Below are 18,666 nucleotides of genomic sequence, written 5' to 3'. Positions count from 1 at the left end.
TAGAAGATGAACTGATCTCCAAAAGTCAAAGTTAAAGATGGAACATTCTTTTCAACATTTTAAGCAAGATTAGTGTATTATTTTTGTTTTGTACAATTTTAGAGTGAAAATAAGGAAAGGAGCAACATGTAAAAGTTTGGGCACCCCAAGAGATTTGAGCTCTCAGATAACTTTTACCAAGATCTCAGACCTTAATTAGCTTGTTAGAGCTATGGCTTGCTGACAATCATTGTTAGGAAAGGCCAGGTTATGCAAGTTTCAAAGCTTTATAAATACCCTGACTCCTCAAACCTTGTTGTCCCAACAATCAGTAGCCATGGGCTCCTCTAAGCAGCTGCCTAACATTCTGAAAGTTAAAATAATTGATGCCCGCAAAGCAGGAGAAGGCTATAAGAAAATAGCAAAGTATTTTCATGTAGCTGTTTCCTCAGTTCGTAATGTAATTAAGAAATCGCAGTTAACAGGAACGGTGGAGGTCAAGTTCAGGTCTGGAAGACCAAGAAAACTTTCCGAGAGAACTGCTCGTAGGATTGCTAGTAAGGCAAATCAAAACCCTTGTTTGACTGCAAAAGACCTTCAGGAAGATTTAGCAGAGTCTGGAGTGGTGGTGCACTGTTCTACTCTGCAGTGATACCTGCACAAATATGACCTTCATGGAAGAGTCATCAGAAGAAAACCTTTCCTGCATCCTCACCACAAAATTCAGCATCAGAAGTTTGCAAAGGAACATCTAAACAAGCCTGATGCATTTTGGAAACAAGTCCTGTGGACTGTTGAAGTTAAAATAGAACTTTTTGGCTGCAATGAGCAAAGTTAAGTTTGGAGAAAAAAGGGTGCAGAATTTCATGAAAAGAACACTTCTCCAACTGTTAAGCATGGGGGTGAATCGATCATGTTTTGAGCTTGTGTTGCAGCCAGTGGCACAGGGAACATTTCACTGGTAGAGGGAAGAATGAATTCAATTAAATACCAGCAAATTCTGGAAGCAAACATCACACTGTAAAAAAGCTGAAGGTGAAAAGAAGATGGCTTCTACAACAGGATAATGATCCTAAACACACCTCAAAATCCACAATGGACTATCTCAAGAGGCTCAAGCTGAAGGTTTTGCCATGGTCCTCACAATCCCCGGACCTAAACATCATTGAAAATCTGTGGATAGACTTCAAAAGAGCAGTGCATGCAAGACGGCCCAAGAATCTCAAAGAACTAGAAGCCTTTTGCAAGGAAGAATGGGCGAAAATCTCCCAAACAAGAATTGAAAGACTCTTAGCTGGCTACAGAAAGCGTTTACAAGCTGTGATACTTGCCAAAGGGGGTGTTAATAAGAACTGACCGTACAGGGTGCCCAAACTTGTGCTTCGGACCCTTTTCCTTTTTTGTTATTTTGAAACTGTAAAAGTTGGAAATAAAAGTAATCTTGCTTAAAATATTAAAGAAATGTGTCATCTTTTATTTATTGCCTTTTGGAAATCAGGTAATCTTTTACTCGCTTAGCTATTCGCAGTAACAGGGGTGCCCAAACTTTTGCATGCCACTGTAAGGAGATCAGGTGAGAGAGGGAAATGGGAGTAGTGAAGGAGAGTCGGAAGTTTTTTTTTAAATAACAATCTTACTTTTCCTAATTACTTGCTATATTTACTTGTTAGCCATTAGTGAATTGTGTGTAGAATTCCATGATCCCTCTGCATCTTGGAGCTGTGCAACCTCTCACTATTTGGATGATGTCTTTATTCCAAACCAGGCATCTTAATGTTTTCTCCACATTTTGTTTTTGCCAGATCTTTGCCAACTCACTTAATTTATCTATATCCCTTTTAATTCCTTATGTCCTTTTCACAACTTGTTTTCCAGTTTGTGTAACTTCGGATAATTTCATAGCCACGTCTTTGGTGCCTCTGACGAGTTATTTATATAAATTTTAAAAGGTGGTTGTCCCCAAAGTTTCCTAAGCAAAAGTGTCTATTGATAGTCAATAGCAGTAATGTAGGAGAGAACACTTTTTTTCAGTCAATGTAAGGTGAAACTACCTTGTGAATATTATTGATGCTGACCATGTGAAACCTACTGCTTTGCAAACTTAGTGAAATATAATAATTTTGAACTGATATTGGTTGGGGGTGGGAGAGCAGAGTCTATCTAAATCATTATATGTCTGAATTCTCCACAAATTGCATTCCGCCTAGCAAAATAGATATCAGCAGATTAGAGAGAACCTTAAGATCAATTGCGAAACCTGTCAAAGGTGGCAGCATTCTGAGCAATTAGAAATTAAGGCAGTCCTGGCACTGTAGACCATAGGGTTTTTTATTATGAAGGTGGATTGGTCTTTGTCAAGGTTTACTCCAAGCAGTCAGGTAGCAGAGGGCTATATGACCTACAGGGTGTTTCGAGAAATACCCACTGAGTCAAGCATCAACTGCTGCTCTAAGGAAATATCTGCAATCCAATGCTGCTGGTTGCAATGTTTTGAGATACAGCCACTACAAACGTTTTTGGGGAGGGACTCGAATGAAGGGTGGCTCTTGTTTAGTAGCCTCTCAGAAGAAATCATGGATGCATTGTTTTAAGGTCAAAACTTGACTGACTTTGACATGGTTATCAAAATGTAATGATTGATAGTTATATGTTTAAATGTATCTTTTATGAATAAAGTGTATTTTTGATATTTAGAAATACCTGTACTGCAGAATGATACTGCCAGATTGCAGTTACTGTGTTTTATTACAGTCCCTGGAAATGGATGCCTATTTGTCTGGCCTTACTTGCATTATAATTCATGCTTGGACTATTATATGTTGATAAATACAGTATACCTATATCATGGTAACCCCATCAAATGGCGTAACAGCGTAGAAGTCAGCACGATGCTATTACAGCTCGGGGCTTCAGAGTTCAATTCCAGCGCCGACTGTAAGGAGTTTGTACGTGTGGGTACGTGAACGTGTGTGTTTCCTTCTGGTGCTCTGGTTTCTTATCACATTCCAAAGACATACCCGTTTGTAGGTTAATTGTGAATTGTCCTGTAATTAGACTAGGGTGGGTTGCTTTGCAGTGTGACTCATTGGGCCAGAAGGGCCTCTTCCACGCTGCATCTCAAACTAACTAGTTGTCAACAGATTAAATATCAGGGTTGTTTTCATTGCAGTGCCACAGGCAATTATATCATTTGTATGGCATAAGTGTGGTCAGTGTTGCCATACATATATAATCAAACTAATTTAAAGGATTTAAAACTGTTCTGTCCTTCCATGCAATGGTGACTTGCATTTGAATAGTATCTTTATATTTTAAAAAGAATCCTAAGAGCTCTGATTACAGACAGAACAGATGCACTTCACAAGGTGGAGACTCACATTGGTGGAAAGGGTATGACGTTAAGGGCTGTATTCTAGAGGGTTCTATTGAAGGAAGATGTGAAAGAGGTTAATGGTTAAGGTCAAAGTGGATTTAAACTTGTAATGGTACAAAAGTTTGTACTTGATTCTGTGATTTGTAATTTTAATATGCTAGAAAACACATGAACCTAATTTGGAGTATTAAGCATGTAAGGGTGCTTTGTGAAGTTTATTGATCTAATTGACATAGGTACAGGTGTTAGTTTTGCTAGCAAAGAAATTGAAATGGGAGATGTCAAGATCTAAATAGGCAGTCATAAGATGGATGACATGCGATGTTAAGATTTGCATAGTCTTTAGCTTGTGCAGTTGCTAAAGTAAAAGATAGCATAAGCAAAAGGCACCTTGACTTTGAATGTTTTCACTTGAGCTAAAGGCTGTAATCTGTAACTTAATGCTTTCTAGATTGTAAGGTGTGTGAATATAGAGTTGTAATTTTGGATGGAGATCTATCAGGAAAATATCAGAGGGAGAAAAAAGAGGATCAATGTTCTGAAAACTTGCATTAATGTAAAATATGAATTGTGCTACAATGCTTAAAGAGTGAGTTACTTGAGGCCAGCAGATTTGATTTTCAGCCTTAAAGCAATTTAAAATAACATTTGGTTCAGTGGGAAGCAAGCAATAATTCTCAGTGGACAAGACTTTTAAACACATCAGAAATTAAGTTCAAAAGCAATTTCTTCATAAATTGTACAAGCATCCACTGACATTTAATTTTAATTGCTTATATTACGTAAACAAGTTTGTTTAATTGGAAATAGTACTGCAACATAGAAAGCTGCTTTTGTTTTTCAGACTACAACAAAAGTTTTTAACATTAATCCCAGCCTAATCCAAACAAGTGGAAACTGTAGCACAGATCATGCGTACCTTCAACTGACAGATTCAAGGACCATGCTGATTTTTCAGTTTGTTGTGGTGAGTTGAGTGTAACAGTTTAAGTATATGCAGAATGTAATGTCTTTTATTTAAAAGAAGATCCTTTTGTATTTTTCCTACACACTTTTCAGCTTTGAGTTTAAAAAAACATTGGTGTTGCTACATTCAGATGCACTGCCTTTGATATTTCCCCATAGATAGACACAACCAGCTATTTGCTAAAGAGGCATTGGAGCTCTGGTTACTAACAACCATAGCTGATTCTGAAGGCACACAAGAAATATTTAAAAGAAATCAGTAATAAAGTACCTTATTCCTAACATGTTTTTGAGGCATTTGCTTTACTACTGCACTCTAAATAAGAATACCCAACATCTCTGTAATGGGAGCCCATAGTCCATGTGGTCTACAGCAAATGTGTTACAAGGCTCAGTGGATCAGTGGGTAAATAAATTAAAATAAAATAGATTGACTAGTTATAAAATATAACTTTTCATTTAACTTACAAATAGTCAGAATCACTTGATTCCAATTTTACATATCCTTGTCCAGTAATTGAGGTTTTTTCAGTCTTTGTTTATATAGTGAAACAATATGGATATCAGATTCAAATGTAGCCAGTTTCTTCAATACTTAAAAAGTGAATTATTGGGTGACGACTTAAATTAGTCCAGAATTTAATTTGCCATCAGAATAATGTCCACTGACTATAAAGAATTATTGTTATACAAATTTGACTGCATATATATATATTCAGCTTGTATTGTGAAACCTTGGTATCTTTTTATTCAGAATACTAGTGTCAACAATTCTTACCTGAAAGGGATCTCAATTTCAAGCCTTGTTACATCACATGGTAAGTTTCAAGTTTTGGAGACTATGATACTACGAATAAGTTTAGTTAACTGTTACACGGATCAAAATGGCTAAATGCACTACAGATTTGCAATACTCGGTTTCTTGGAAGAATTACGTCAACATTTGCTTGTAAATGGTATTTACACTAATAAGTTATTTCTATAGGGAAGGTCTTGAGATCACTGTTTTCCAGCAAATAGTCATGCAGTTGCATTGTGACAAAGGATTGTTGGTGTTTCACAGCATGAAATAGGACTCATTGCTCTGAAGGGCCAGGATTACCTCTTGGTGCTATGAAAATTAGCTGGTTTGGCAAAGCTAGTGAATACATGGATGTGGCTAACAATATTGAATTCATAGGACCTAGAATAGTGCATCCCTGGACAGGCCATTCGGCCCACAATGTGCTGCTGTTGATGGTAGTTTTTACTAAATATCCTCCTGATGTCTGTTAGTGAGGTTGGGAATGTGCAGGACTGAACAACAACATGGCTGCAATTATTTTCCTAACCTGGTGTCCATTGTATCAATAATAAAATTGTTCCAGATTTTTTGTTGTAAAGTTCTGTTTATTTGCTCAAATATTTTTTAATTACTAATTTTCAGTTTAAAATTGTGGCCTTTTTAAAGTTCTAAATTAAATCATGATCACAATGCATTGGGATTCTGGATACACTCTCTGTCACCAACATCCTCAAGCAACAGCAGTTACAATCGTCTGAAGGGGTAGTTGGCTGGAGTGAGCTGGGTAAATAAACTTAGGGATAAGTTAAGTGGATGGGCAGTGTAGATATTTAAATAGCTGGTTCATAGCACTTAGCAGAAATTTATCTGAATTAGAAAGAGCGATAGTAGGCAAAAGGTGATCCATTTGTGATTGAAAGTAGAGGTCAAGGAAAAGAGTAAGCTAAAGGTTAGCATACGAAATGGCAAGAGCTAGTGTTAGACAAAAAGACCAGTGATCTTATAAGAACAAGCAGCAAGAAACTAAAAGGTTATCAAGGAATGTTTAGAATGATTGGAAAAAATGAGAGTATTGTCAAAGTGTTTTTTAAGAGGTAATTTAGGCTAAGTTTAGGATCCTTGGAGCGTAGGATGGGGGAATTAAAATGAGAAATGAGGAAATTATAGATAATTTAGTATTTTGCATCAATCTTCATGATATAAGTCTCTGCAAATATCAACAGGTTTTTGATGGGCTTGATTCAAATACTGTGGAAGAACTAGTAATAATTATCACAAGGTTTGAGAAAAAATTAATGGGATTGTAGCGATGTACTACATGCAGAGCTAGAGACGACACGCAGTCGGTAAGTCGTTTCGAGACTAGTTTATTCAAACTTTGTGGCGCTGGCATTTAATCCCTAGCACCCGCCCTCTGGGCGGAAATGATGTCAGAGGTGCATTACCAAAGTCTCCCCCCGCGCGCTGGCTATTTGTGAGCCAGTTCGCCTGCACAGAAAGTGGGTCGCCACATAACCCCCCCCCCCCCCCCCAGAACCGGTGATACACCCCCCCAATGTCCACAGTCTGGATCAGCCTCTGTTTGGGAGGTCTGCCTCTGCGCCGCGGTGCCTGAACCTCGACCAGCTGCGCCAAGTCCACATGGGCTGGTTTGAGTCGGTCCACCGTGAAAACCTCCTCTCTCCCCCCAATGTCCAGAACGTACGTGGACCCATTGTTGTTGATCACCTTGAACGGCCCTTTGTACGGCCGCTGTAGCGGCGCCTGGTGTCTGCCCCTTCGTACAAACACAAACTTACAGTACTACAGGTCTTTGGGTACATGGGTCGGGGTCCGTCCGTGCTGTGAAGTTGGTACGGGGGCCAGGTTGCCGAGCCTTTCGCGTAGCCTGTCCAGGACTGCTGCGGGTTCTTCCTCTTGCCCCCTTGGGGCTGGTATGAACTCTTCTGGGACGGCCAGGGGTGCGCCATACACCAACTTGGATGACGAGGCGTGCAGATCCTCTTTGGGTGCTGTGCAAATTCCAAGCAGGACCCAAGGAAGTTTGTCCACCCAGTTAGGTCCTCTCAGGCGGGCCATGAGAGCCGACTTCAAGTGACAGTGGAAGCGTTCCACTAGTCTGTTCGACTGTGGGTGGTAGGCAGTAGTGTGGTGTAGCTGCGTTCCCAACAGGCTGGCCACAGCCAACCACAGGCTGGAGGTGAACTGCGCGCCTCTGTCGGAGGTAATGTGGGCCAGTACCCTGAAATGTGCTACCCAGGTTGCAATCAGTGTTCGGGCGCAGGAATCGGCAGATGTGTCGGTGAGCGGGACCGCCTCTGGCCACCTCATGAACCGGTCTGCCATAGTTAGGAGGTACCGCACTCCTCAGGACACTGGTAGGGGGCCCCACGATATCCACATGAATGTGGTCAAACCTCCGGTGGGTGGGTTCGAACTGCTGCGGCGGGGCTTTAGTGTGCCGCTGCACCTTGGCTGTTTGTCACTGCGCGCACGTTCTGGCCCATTCACTCACCTGCTTGCGAAGTCCGTTCTACGCGAACTTGCTGGAGACCAGCCGGATGGTTGTCCTGATAGATGGGTGCGCCAAACTGTGTATGGAGTCGAGAACTCACCGCCTCCAGGCTGCTGGGACGATGGGGCGAGGTTGGCTGGTAGCCACGTCGCACAGGAGGGTCCTATCACCTGGGCCTACGAGAAAGTCTTGCAGCTGCAAACCCGAGACTGCGGTCCTGTAGCTGGGCATCTCGTCGTCTGCCTGCTGCGCCTCCGCCAGTGCTGCATAGTCCACCCCCAGGGACAGGGCCTGGACAGCTGGTCTGGAGAGTGCGTCCGCCACGACGTTGTCCTTCCCCGAGACATGCTGGATGTCCGTCGTGTACTTGGAGATGTAGGACAGATGTCACTGCTGGAGAGCCGACCAGGGATCGGACACCTTCGTGAACGCGAAGGTCAACGGTTTGTGGTCCGTGAACGCGGTGAACAGCCTGCCTTCTAAGAAGTACCTGAAATGCCGGATTGCCAGGTACAGTGCCAACAGCTCCCGGTCAAAAGCACTGTACTTGAGTTTGGGTGGTCGTAGGTGCTTGCTGAAGAACGCCAGGGGTTGCCAGCGCCCCTCGATGAGCTGCTCCAGCACCCACCGACTGCTGTGTCGGATGCGTCCACCGTGAGGGCGGCCGGAACGTCCGTTCTGGGGTGCACCAGCATCGCGGCATCTGCCAAGGCTTCCTTGGCTTTAACAAAGGCGACCGCGGCCTCCTTGTACCAAGTAATGTCCTTGCCTTTACCCGACATCAGGGTGTACAAAGGGCACTTGATACGGGCTGCTGAGGGGAGGAAATGGTGGTAGAAGTTCACCATACCAACGAACTCCCGCAGGCCTTTGACTGTGTTGGGCCGGGCAAAGTGGCGTTTCGTGTCTACCTTGGCGGGCAGGGGTGTTGCCCCGTCTTTGGTAATCCTGTGGCCCAGGAAGTCAATGGTATCAAGACTGAACTGGCATTTGGCCGGGTTGATCGTGAGGCCGACATCACTCAGGCGGGAGTAGAGCTGGCGGAGGTGGGACAGATACTCCTGGCGACTACTCCTGGCTATAAGGATGTCGTCCAGATAGATGAACACAAAGTCCAGGTGGCATCCCACCGCATCCATTAACCACTGGAACGTCTGTGCGGCATTCTTCAGTCCGAACGGCATTCGGAGGAACTCGAACAGGCCGAATGGGGTGATGAGTGCTGTTTTGGGGATGTCTTCAGGGTGCACCGGGATTTGATGGTATCCCCGGACGAGGTCTACTTTGGAAAATATTCTTGCCCCGTGCAGGTTTGCTGCAAAGTCCTGTATGTACAGCATGGGGTAGCGGTCTGGAGTTGTAGCCTCGTTCAGTTTGCAGTAGTCGCCGCATGGTCTCCCAACCCCTGGCTGCTTTGGGCACCATGTGCAGGGGGGAGGCCCATGGGCTGTTGGACCTCCGTATGATCCCCAATTCCTCCATCCTCTTGAACTCCTCCTTCCTCCTTTGCCAGGCGGAGCTTTTCTGGGGGGAGCCTTCATGTGCGGGCCTGGAGGGGTGGTCCTTGGGTCGGAATGTGGTGCTGTACCCCGTGTCTGGGCATGGCTGCCATGAACTGCGGTGCCAGAATCGATGGAAGGTCCGCCAGGATTCTGGTGAATTCGTTGTCCGACAGTGTGATGGAGTCCAGGTGTGGGGCCGGCAACTTGGCTTCACCCAGGGAGAACGTCTGGAAAGTCTCGACATGTACCAGTCTTTTCCCTTGCAAGTCGACTAGCAGGCTGTGAGCTCGCAAGAAGTCCGCCCCCAGGAGTGGTTGGGCCACCGCGGCCAGTGTGAAGTCCCACGTGAACCGGCTGGCGCTGAACTGCAGCTGCACTGTGCGGGTGCCGTTGGTCCATATTGTTCTGCCGTTTGCGGCCCTCAGGGTGGGTCCTTGCTTCCTGTTGTGGGTGTCGTACCCCGTCGGGGGTAAGACGCTGATTTCCGCTCCAGTGTCGACCAAGAAGCCGCGTCCCGACTGTTTGTCCCAGACGTACAAGAGGTTGTCCTGGTGGCCAGCCCCCATAGTCAGCAGCTGCTGGCCCTGGCCCTTGCAGGGTGGGTGACAACGGCGGGCTTCTGTGCCCCACCGCTGATGGTAGAAACACCACTGTTCACTGTCCTCCTCACTCCTGCCTCTGTGCTGTGTGCGCCCCCCTGCCAGGCATGGTCTTGTCTGCTGTTGGGCGCGTGGCCTGGTAATCTGACCGACAGACGCCACGCTCTCCCTCTTGGCTTTCCACAGCACGTCTGCCCGGGCCGCCACCTTCCGGGGGGTTGCTGAAATCTGCGTCGACCAGCAGCAGATGTATGTCCTCGGGCAGTTGCTCTAGGAACGCTTGTTTGAACATGAGGCAGGGCTTGTGTCCATCAGCCAGGGCCAGCATCTCGTTCATCAATGCTGATGGCAGTCTGTCTCCCAAACCGTCCAGGTGAAGCAGGCGGGCACCCAGCTCACGCCGAGAGGCCAAAGGTCCCAATGAGCAGCGCTTTGAATGCTTCATATTTGCCTTCTTCAGGGGGCGACTGTATGAAATCCGCAACCTGGGCGGCCGTCTCCTGGTCAAGGGCGCTCATCACATGGTAGTAACGCATGGAATCAGAGGATATCTGCCGAATCTGGAACTGGGCTTCTGCTTGGCTAAACCACACGCGTGGTCGCAGCGTCCAGAAAGTCGGCAGTTTTAGCGAAACTGTGTGAACAGATGAAGAGTTGGTCATCTTTGGTCCAAATCCCATTTGGACCGTTGGGGTCACCAATGTAGCAATGTACTACATACAGAGCTAGAGACTACATGCAGTCGGTAAGTCATTTCAAGACTAGTTTATTCAAACTTCGCGGCGCTGGCATTTAATCCCTAGCGCCTGCCCTCTCCAGGCAGAAATGACGTCAGAGGTGCATTACCAAAGTCTCCTCCCGCGCACTGGCTATTTGTGAGCCAGTTCGCCTGCGCAGTAAGTGGGTTGCCACAGGGTAAAAAAAAAACAGCAAAGGGTAATGCTGGCCAAACGTGCAATAAGTGGCGCACAAAATGCTGGAGGAATTCTGCAAGTCAGGCAGCATGTTTTGGGCCAAGATCCTTCAAGTGGGGTTGTACAGAACAGAAGATGGCAGGTATCTTAAAAGCATTGATGTATAAAGCAATCTTGGGATGCAAGTTCATTGTTTCCTGAAAATGGTGATAAGAGTAGTGAAGATGGCATTTAGCTTTCATAGAGGGGGATTGAGTATGAGTTGGAACATCTCATAATCAATTAAAAGACCAGAGATAAATGGGTCATGAACGACTCCATCTTGAAGAGTGGAGGTAGATTGAAGATCAGGGTGAATGCGGAGGTGGGTCAGCAATAACTCCCAACAGAGACAGCAGCTGGATCGGCGGCTTTTGGACCCAGTTTGGTGGTCGCTCTTTACAGAAGGGCTGAGTTCATGCAGCTGCTCTCCTTTCATATGCCGGCGAAAAGGTATTCTGAGATTTATGTGATTATTGGTCTATATTTCATATTGGTTTCCTTCAGTTTTTCAGTGTTTACTTTCTTGTGGCCAATTGGCAGCAGGTGCTCTTAATTTCTTGTGTGTAAGGAGGGTTTGGTGCTATATCGCTGTATTGTTTTTTGAGTGACGAGGTCAGGGACTGTTACTGTTGCTGTTTTTGCTGCGAGGGATAATTTGGGGGTCTGCTAGTTTTGTTTACTTCCTTTTTCATGCCGGGGGCGAGAAGTTGACATAATTTCTGTCATCAGCGCCCATGGTCATTCTGTATTTAATGGCTATGTGGAGTGGACAAGTATCAGAGTTGTATTGCACATGCATACTTTGACAGTAAATTACAATTAAATTACAATTTAATGTACATGTTTGATTATGAATATAGGGTACTGCGATTGCTAGTGTGATTTAAATATGTATTCTGTACTATTCTATCTTTTTGATTCATAATATATATCCTCATGTACTCTATTCTTCTATGTGAAAATTAATAAAACTATTGAAAAAGACAGTAAAATGATCCTTTGAACATCATGTTGCAGCTGTGCAGGACAGTAGTTAAAGCACTCTTGTAAAGTAATGTGAAGTCAAGAAAGGATGTGTCGATCTTGCATATTTGGAACTTCTGAAGGCATTATGCAAGGTTCCAAAGGTTGATGCACATGACAGCATGATTTGAAGTTTGGTTATTGCATGGAAGACAGTAGAAATAAGCTACTCCTTTTCTTTGAGCTGGAAGGATAGAATTCGTATAGTGCCCCCGAGAACCAGTGTTTGGCCTTCAATTATTTACAATTTATAATTAACGTGGAAGAGAGGACAGAGTGTGAAGCATCCAGTTTTATATATAAGACAACATAGATGGAAAGGCATGTTGTATTGGGGACCTAGAAGAAAAATCATTAGCTTTTTCAAATACAGTAAAATTCTATTGCAGAATATTTATAACATCACTTAAGAAGTAGCCAAACTTGAAGAAATGTTTTGAAGAAAACTTGAGAGAAAGGAAAATATATTCAATGTTCAGTAACTTGCCTGATGGGAAGCTTTTTAAATGCATAGAAGGGTAAATAGTTTTAGTTGAGGATGTTTAGAAATGATGCATCCTTGGATATTGTATTGAATCCACTTCATTTGCAAAGAATATTGTACTAAAAGTCACACAATAATGGACAAGTTGAAATAAAATAGGACATAGATTAGTTCTTGAACTAGCCAATTTAAGTGCAGGAGTGAGTTAATGTGATTTAGGAGATCGAAAATCAAGTCATTCAACAACTTACAGTTGGTTCAATTCACAGATCTCTGGGTCTTTATTTGGTATTGTATTAATTTTATTCCTGTCCTTATGAATCACTCTAAATCCAACCTCACATCAAACTTTAGTTTATCTATATGTAATTGGATGGTGTATTTTCATGAAGTAGCTTTCTGTAGGCTTGTGTGAATGCATCTTACTGAAAATGAACATTAATATCTACTGAAATTACACGCCTAATATTGGCAATAGCACTTTTGTAAAAGCGGAAGAACAAGATTAAGTAGAACCTTTTCTCTGTCTACAAATGGTTGGGATCAGAAATGGGCAGAGAATAGTAATATGGTGGTCACAAACTTCAAAACCTTGAAATATAGTACTGAGGTATTTGAGTAATTGATTCTGCAGAAAGAAACCCTGTTTAGAAATGCAGCTATTCTTCCTACTGATAATTGTAATATTTTAATATTTTAGCTTGAATTAAGATTTTGCCTATGCTACTTGATATGATAAATCAATGTCATTGTTACTTTGCATTTTTAATGTAGGAAAGAGGTTTCAGGCTGAAAATACCAGTCTGCACTACTTGCAGACTTCTTTGGGCAAATCTTACATGTGCCAAACTGAACAAGTTCTCCAAGTAACCCCAGACTTTTCCATCAATGCATTTGATTTCCATGTGCAGCCGTTTAAAGTAAATAATTCAGAATATGGAATGGGTAAGTTCTTGCCATTTTTCAAATGTTAAAACTTAATGCATCCTGTGAATGTTGTGCTGTCTGCACTGGTTTTTTGTCTTCTGAAATTCCTTTAATGGATACATTTGAAGCAGAAATGTATCTTTTCCTTTTAATTTTTTTAGGTGATAAAGAAGCTGTGTCTGCGAGGCTCCTTGCTAATGATACAATGCATACAATTTTTTTAGGGCCTGTTTGTTTTTCCTCTCATATGTGCACCCTGTAAATACTTGAGAGATTGGTAGGTATACACATGCCGAGCATTAAGTCAGTCACATTTCAATTAGTTCTTGATTGTTGATATAGGTGGAATACCTCTTAACGAAAATTCCAAAATCCAAAGCCTCCAAAAAAAATTTTTGAGCACTGTCATAACATCACAAATTGAAAATTCCACAAGATGTTGGGAATGTTCCCAAGTGATATGCAAGTCTTTGCACACCACAGACATTTCTGAGAAATGAGCTCACATATGTAACGAGCAGAAGTTAATGAAAAATTAAAAAAACCACATAAAGCGATAAATAAATAATCCTGGATCGTCAGTGTCAGAGTGAATATATGCCACTTAACGGTATTATGCTGATTGTGAAACAGGCAAAGATCTATCATGATGAACTGAAAATTGAAGGTAATTGTGAATATTCAGCAGGCTGGTTGCAGAAATTTAAGAAAATGCACAACGTTAAGTTTTTAAAGTAGGTACTGATCACAAAAATCTAGTACCAGAGTAAGTCTACAGTGCTGATTGTTTTTATACCTTACATAAAACTTTATTAAAAAAGTAAAATGCAAATGCAGTGTACTGTGAACTTTTATTCAAAACACAGCATTGTAGGTGGAGACTGAAAGTCTGCTGTTGTAGTTCAACAGCTGAATCAGGTATTATCCTGATGCTGTTGTGCTTCTTCTATTACGCTGCACACATTATTATATTTTCATTATACTAATGATAAGGAATAATATTTACTGTTAAGTGTAACAAGTGTAAGACAAAGAATGCTTATTGGTAACACATTATTTCAGAATTGGAAATAATGGCGATTCCAAGCTATCTCATTATATATTCCAAAGTTCTAAATCCAAAACATTTCCAGCCCAAGCATTTCTATTAAGGGATACTCAACCTGTATATGTTATGTACACACATGTTGTTGCTCCTCTAAGTATACTGGGTTTATCTGGTTTTAATTCCATCTAAACCAAATTTACTCTAAAATTAAAGAAACTGAAATACATTCAACTCAAGCTTTCAGGAACCAAGAAAAATTCTGAACAGAATTAGAAAGGGGGGAAATCCAAATTAGGTGTATAAGTACTTCTGGAAATTCTTATTTTGAGTATTACCTATCATGCAAAATCTTAGAGGTTTCATTGATAAGATTTTGCATGAAGGTTAATAGAAAGCTTTTATAGTAAAAACATGAGCTAGAAGACTAATGGCATCAGCTGGTTTTTGGAAATTTTTATTCTGCGAAAATATTGGGTCCCTTACTATGGAAAAATGTATGTCATTCACGAGGGAGATTTTTAAATACAAGCTCTACTTAGCATCATTGTTTCTAATTGAAGAAATGTTAAGTCATAAAGTTGTAAAAAAAAAAGGTACAGTACAGAAACGGGCTCTTCGGCTCATCTAATCCATGCCAAATTCTTGATTCTATTCTCCGCTAACATTCCTCTGCAAGTTGGTTTCAATAAATAATTACTGCCTTATGGGGATGACTTTATTTGTTAAGAATCCATTATCTTGAATTCTACTTGACTAATATTTTGTTCTGTGGTTTCATGGGAGCACCTTTAGGAATACAGGTGATAGTTGACCATTTATCACCAATTGTGAGGTGTGCCTGGTTTCCCCACATTCTTGTTGTATTTTGTTCCCTTCACTAGCTACATCACTAAAAAAAGTATTGAATTAGCTAAATATGAAATTTTGAGGGCTCTTTGTAAGGTAAAGGTCCTCCAGATCCTGGTCTCAATCCATTTTGCTCTCAGCATTACCAAATTGTTTTTTTTTTGCCATCAAGTTATTAACATTGGGCCACACTTTGTGCAGATTGTACACTCTGTGTGACTAGATTGCAGTAGTATTTCCATTCTTAGTAAATTGAAATCAAAAGGCTGCCAAGGCAGGAAATCAAAATGAAAATAGTAAATGGTGATAACTTTCAGTAGGTTACTGTTTGGGTTGAAGACCCTTAGGCATTTTCTGATTTTGATGAACTTTTAAACGTATGTTATCACCTGTGATGCATTTTAAGTTGTAAAAACTGTTGCATGCATGTTGAAGTATTTGGAATGGACTAGAAAAGTGAAGCTGATTTAAGAAATATAGAAATCTACAGCACAATACAGGCCCTTCGGTCCACAATGTTGTACCAATCATGTAATCTACTCTAGAAACGGCCTAGATTTTCCCTACCACATAGCCCTCTATTTTTCTAAGCTCCATGTACCTATCTTAAAAGTCTCTTAAAAGACCCTATTGTATCTACCACCTTCTTTGGCAGTGCATTCTATGCACCCACCGCTCTGTCTGGAAAAACTTGCCTCTGACATCCCCCTTGTACCTACTTCCAAGCACCTCAAAACTAAGAAGTGGGCCATAATCTAATTAACTGGAAAATAATCCTTGGAGACTCTTAAATATTCTTTATAGCAGAAGTATTGATCTGCACTGAACAAGCACCATAATTTGTGTGATTTGTGTAGGTGGGAGGAATTTATCATGAAATTGAATGTTGGTGTTTATAATATCCTTCCCTGAAAGTTATGTCTGTTAAATTATAATTATGTTTTAAATTACAATTATATAATTTTTGGATTGGCTTTAAGAAGTGAATTTTCAAATTTTAATTTTCTTTTGAACAGCTGAAGAATGCCAAATGGATAAAGATGACATGTTGATCCCAATCATAGTTGGTGCAGCTCTTGCTGGCCTTGTGCTGATTGTGTTGATTGCATATCTAATTGGAAGAAAGAGAAGCCACGCTGGATATCAAACCATCTAATCTTGCATAGATTTAGCTATTCCACCTCTTTAACTAATTCTATTTCAAAGAAATGCATACACATTCTCTCCTGGAATCTTGGGGATGGACCTGCATTAAAGGGAGTTAAGAGAAAAATGTTTACTGACAAATGGAATCCTCTGCCTGACAACTTGATTCTAATAGTATGTTTTTAACAGAATATGGTGAAATATTTCCCCCATTCCTGCCATCCCTAGGTGTTGACATGGGTATGTCAATGCATTACATTGTATAACCATGGAGCTGGGGAATAGTTAAAATGGTGGCTACATGCAATGTGAAAGCTAAGGGCCACAGTGAATAAGAATGTAATGTTGCCAGGAGGGGATTTACACATTTAATTCAGGTTGTGAGGGAGTGGCATCTGTACACCTACTTTAAATATTAATGTTTCTTCATCTTTTTTTTTGTCCTAAGTGGATGTGCAGTGGGTTAAATAGAGGTCAGGCTTATTTACACTATGGAGTGCAGCCAAACAAGGGAGGCCTGGTTTTCCATAAAGGCTATGCTGATATAATGTAAGAGCACGTTAACAGGTCTGTTTATGGCTAAATTATAACATTTTCAAATTCTACTGTGTAACCAGGAGTGTTAATTCTTACTTTACAATATTGTAATGGTGTGTTGTGCTAAAGTGGGTTTTTTTGTCCAATAAACTTCACAAGGATGTATGTGTATGTATACATTAACACAATGTGCCTGTAAGTTGGGCTTCTTGCAAATTATGCTCCCTTACCTCCTGCCCCTGCCTATTTCCCTCCTCCAAAAAAAAATTGATAAGTTAGCAACTGGTACATTACTAAGATTTTAGTTTGGTTTTGAGTATGATTTAATCATTGGAATGAGACCTTTAAAAATGAGCATAATCTACTCCTTGATGTTTTTATTTCCATAAAAATATTACCCTGAAGTGCAGATTGTGTTGCAGTGTTTGAACTTTCCAAAATAACACAACACTGCTGTTGGGCTTTTTTAGCCTTTAACTAACATTTCAAATTACACAATGTCTTTTATCCATTTAAAATGTATTGGGGTGAACAGCTTTATCTGTAAAAATCCTGCAACAGCTTCAGTAATTGCTGATAAATTAATGTAGACAGATGCTGATTAAATTCAGAACTAACTGGTTTGGATGATAAGCACCTGGTGTGTGAACTGTAAACTCAAAAGATGTTGGTTGGAGTAAAGGTTGCTCTGAAGCATTTAACATGCACTGTTTTTGCCAGTACTTATGAGGTGCATAATTTGAGCTTAGGTTATATTAAAAATGTTTAAAAATCTGGTTTACATATTTAAACATTTGGGTTTAAACAACTGTTGGTCAGGGATGTTAGGTGGTGTATATTGAGTGCTTTGCAAATACTAGGAGCTGGCACTCTCCACTTTTTTTTCTCCAGTTCGGTGTGCATTTTTGTGGCTGCACCTTTTAAGGCATGTCTTAGCGTATATATAAAAAAAATCCAGCCTTCTGGTTGGTTGTGCGTAAGAGCTTGTTTGGGATATTGACTGACACTTCGCACATAAGGAGAATGCATTATCTTTTAACTGTGCTAATAAATATTTTGTTTCTGAAAGGGCTATGTGCTTAGTTTCCCCTCTTCTATTAAAGGCATTTGGCCACCACCCCCAGTTGGATTACAAAGGGAATCTTAACTCTGACACATTAAAACAAAGAGCATTTTTTTAGGGTGAAAACCGCAGTTTCTAAGATTGTAATTTTTTGCTTTCCCTACTATTTCCCAATACATTCTTGACAGTGTAATAGCATTAAGCTTGAGATTTGCTTGTATGATTTTCTACACCATATTGGGGCCTTTTTATTTCATGAGAAATTATTTCAAAGTTAAATTTGTCCTGTTTTCACACTGTTCCATTCCTTTTTTTTGTACTTTCCAATTTTGAGTTCTGTAATTCAGATTGATGTTGGAGATGAAATTTTTTCTGACGTACTTATGCACCAATAAAATTGTTTCTTTTGTCTGCCAGATATGTTTGTTTGCATTGAAACATGGATGAAATTATTTAATTTGTCATCAGCTCTAATATCTTGTATGTTTTGGTGTAATGCTTTCCAGATAAATCCACTATAGAATCTATTAGGATGTATTGGTTGCTACAGGAACCAATACAAATATAAATATCATAGTAACATTTTGATGAATCTGATGCCTTGAGAAACTTAACTGAGTATAATTTCCAGTGAAACCAAAATAATTCTCCTGTTAGCCCATTATTCCCAGTCTTATTTTCTAAATTCCTGTTTGTTTTTCTGATCATTTTGTGTAAGAATCAGGTTTAATATCATTGGCATATGTTGTGAATTTTGTTTTGTGGCAGCAGAACAGTGAAATACATAAAAAGCTATACATTTTAATAAGAAATATATATATCCTGCTTTGAAAAGTCTTAACAGCAATTTAATAAAATTGTAAAGTATGAGAACTGGACAGCGAGTGAATTTAGATGAGCTGATTTTAGCAATATGAA

General features: G+C 40.8%; 1 protein-coding gene across 1 annotated transcript in view; it reads left to right on the top strand.

Moving 5' to 3' along the window:
• lamp1a (lysosomal associated membrane protein 1a) overlaps window positions 1-18,164 on the top strand; it is a 42,983-nt gene extending 24,819 nt beyond the window's left edge. The window contains exons 6-9 of the mRNA XM_073046055.1: window positions 4,197-4,319; window positions 5,073-5,136; window positions 12,956-13,126; window positions 16,019-18,164. Of these exons, the coding sequence (XP_072902156.1) occupies window positions 4,197-4,319; window positions 5,073-5,136; window positions 12,956-13,126; window positions 16,019-16,158 (498 nt within the window). The 3' untranslated portion in view covers window positions 16,159-18,164. The remainder of the gene's footprint in view (window positions 1-4,196; window positions 4,320-5,072; window positions 5,137-12,955; window positions 13,127-16,018) is intronic.
• Window positions 18,165-18,666: the final 502 nt, after the last annotated feature.

This window comes from Hemitrygon akajei, chromosome 5, assembly GCF_048418815.1.
Source record: "Hemitrygon akajei chromosome 5, sHemAka1.3, whole genome shotgun sequence".
In the NCBI taxonomy this organism is placed as follows: domain Eukaryota; kingdom Metazoa; phylum Chordata; class Chondrichthyes; order Myliobatiformes; family Dasyatidae; genus Hemitrygon; species Hemitrygon akajei.
Note: the sequence above shows the minus strand (reverse complement) of the source record. Positions and strands in the feature narration are given on the sequence as shown.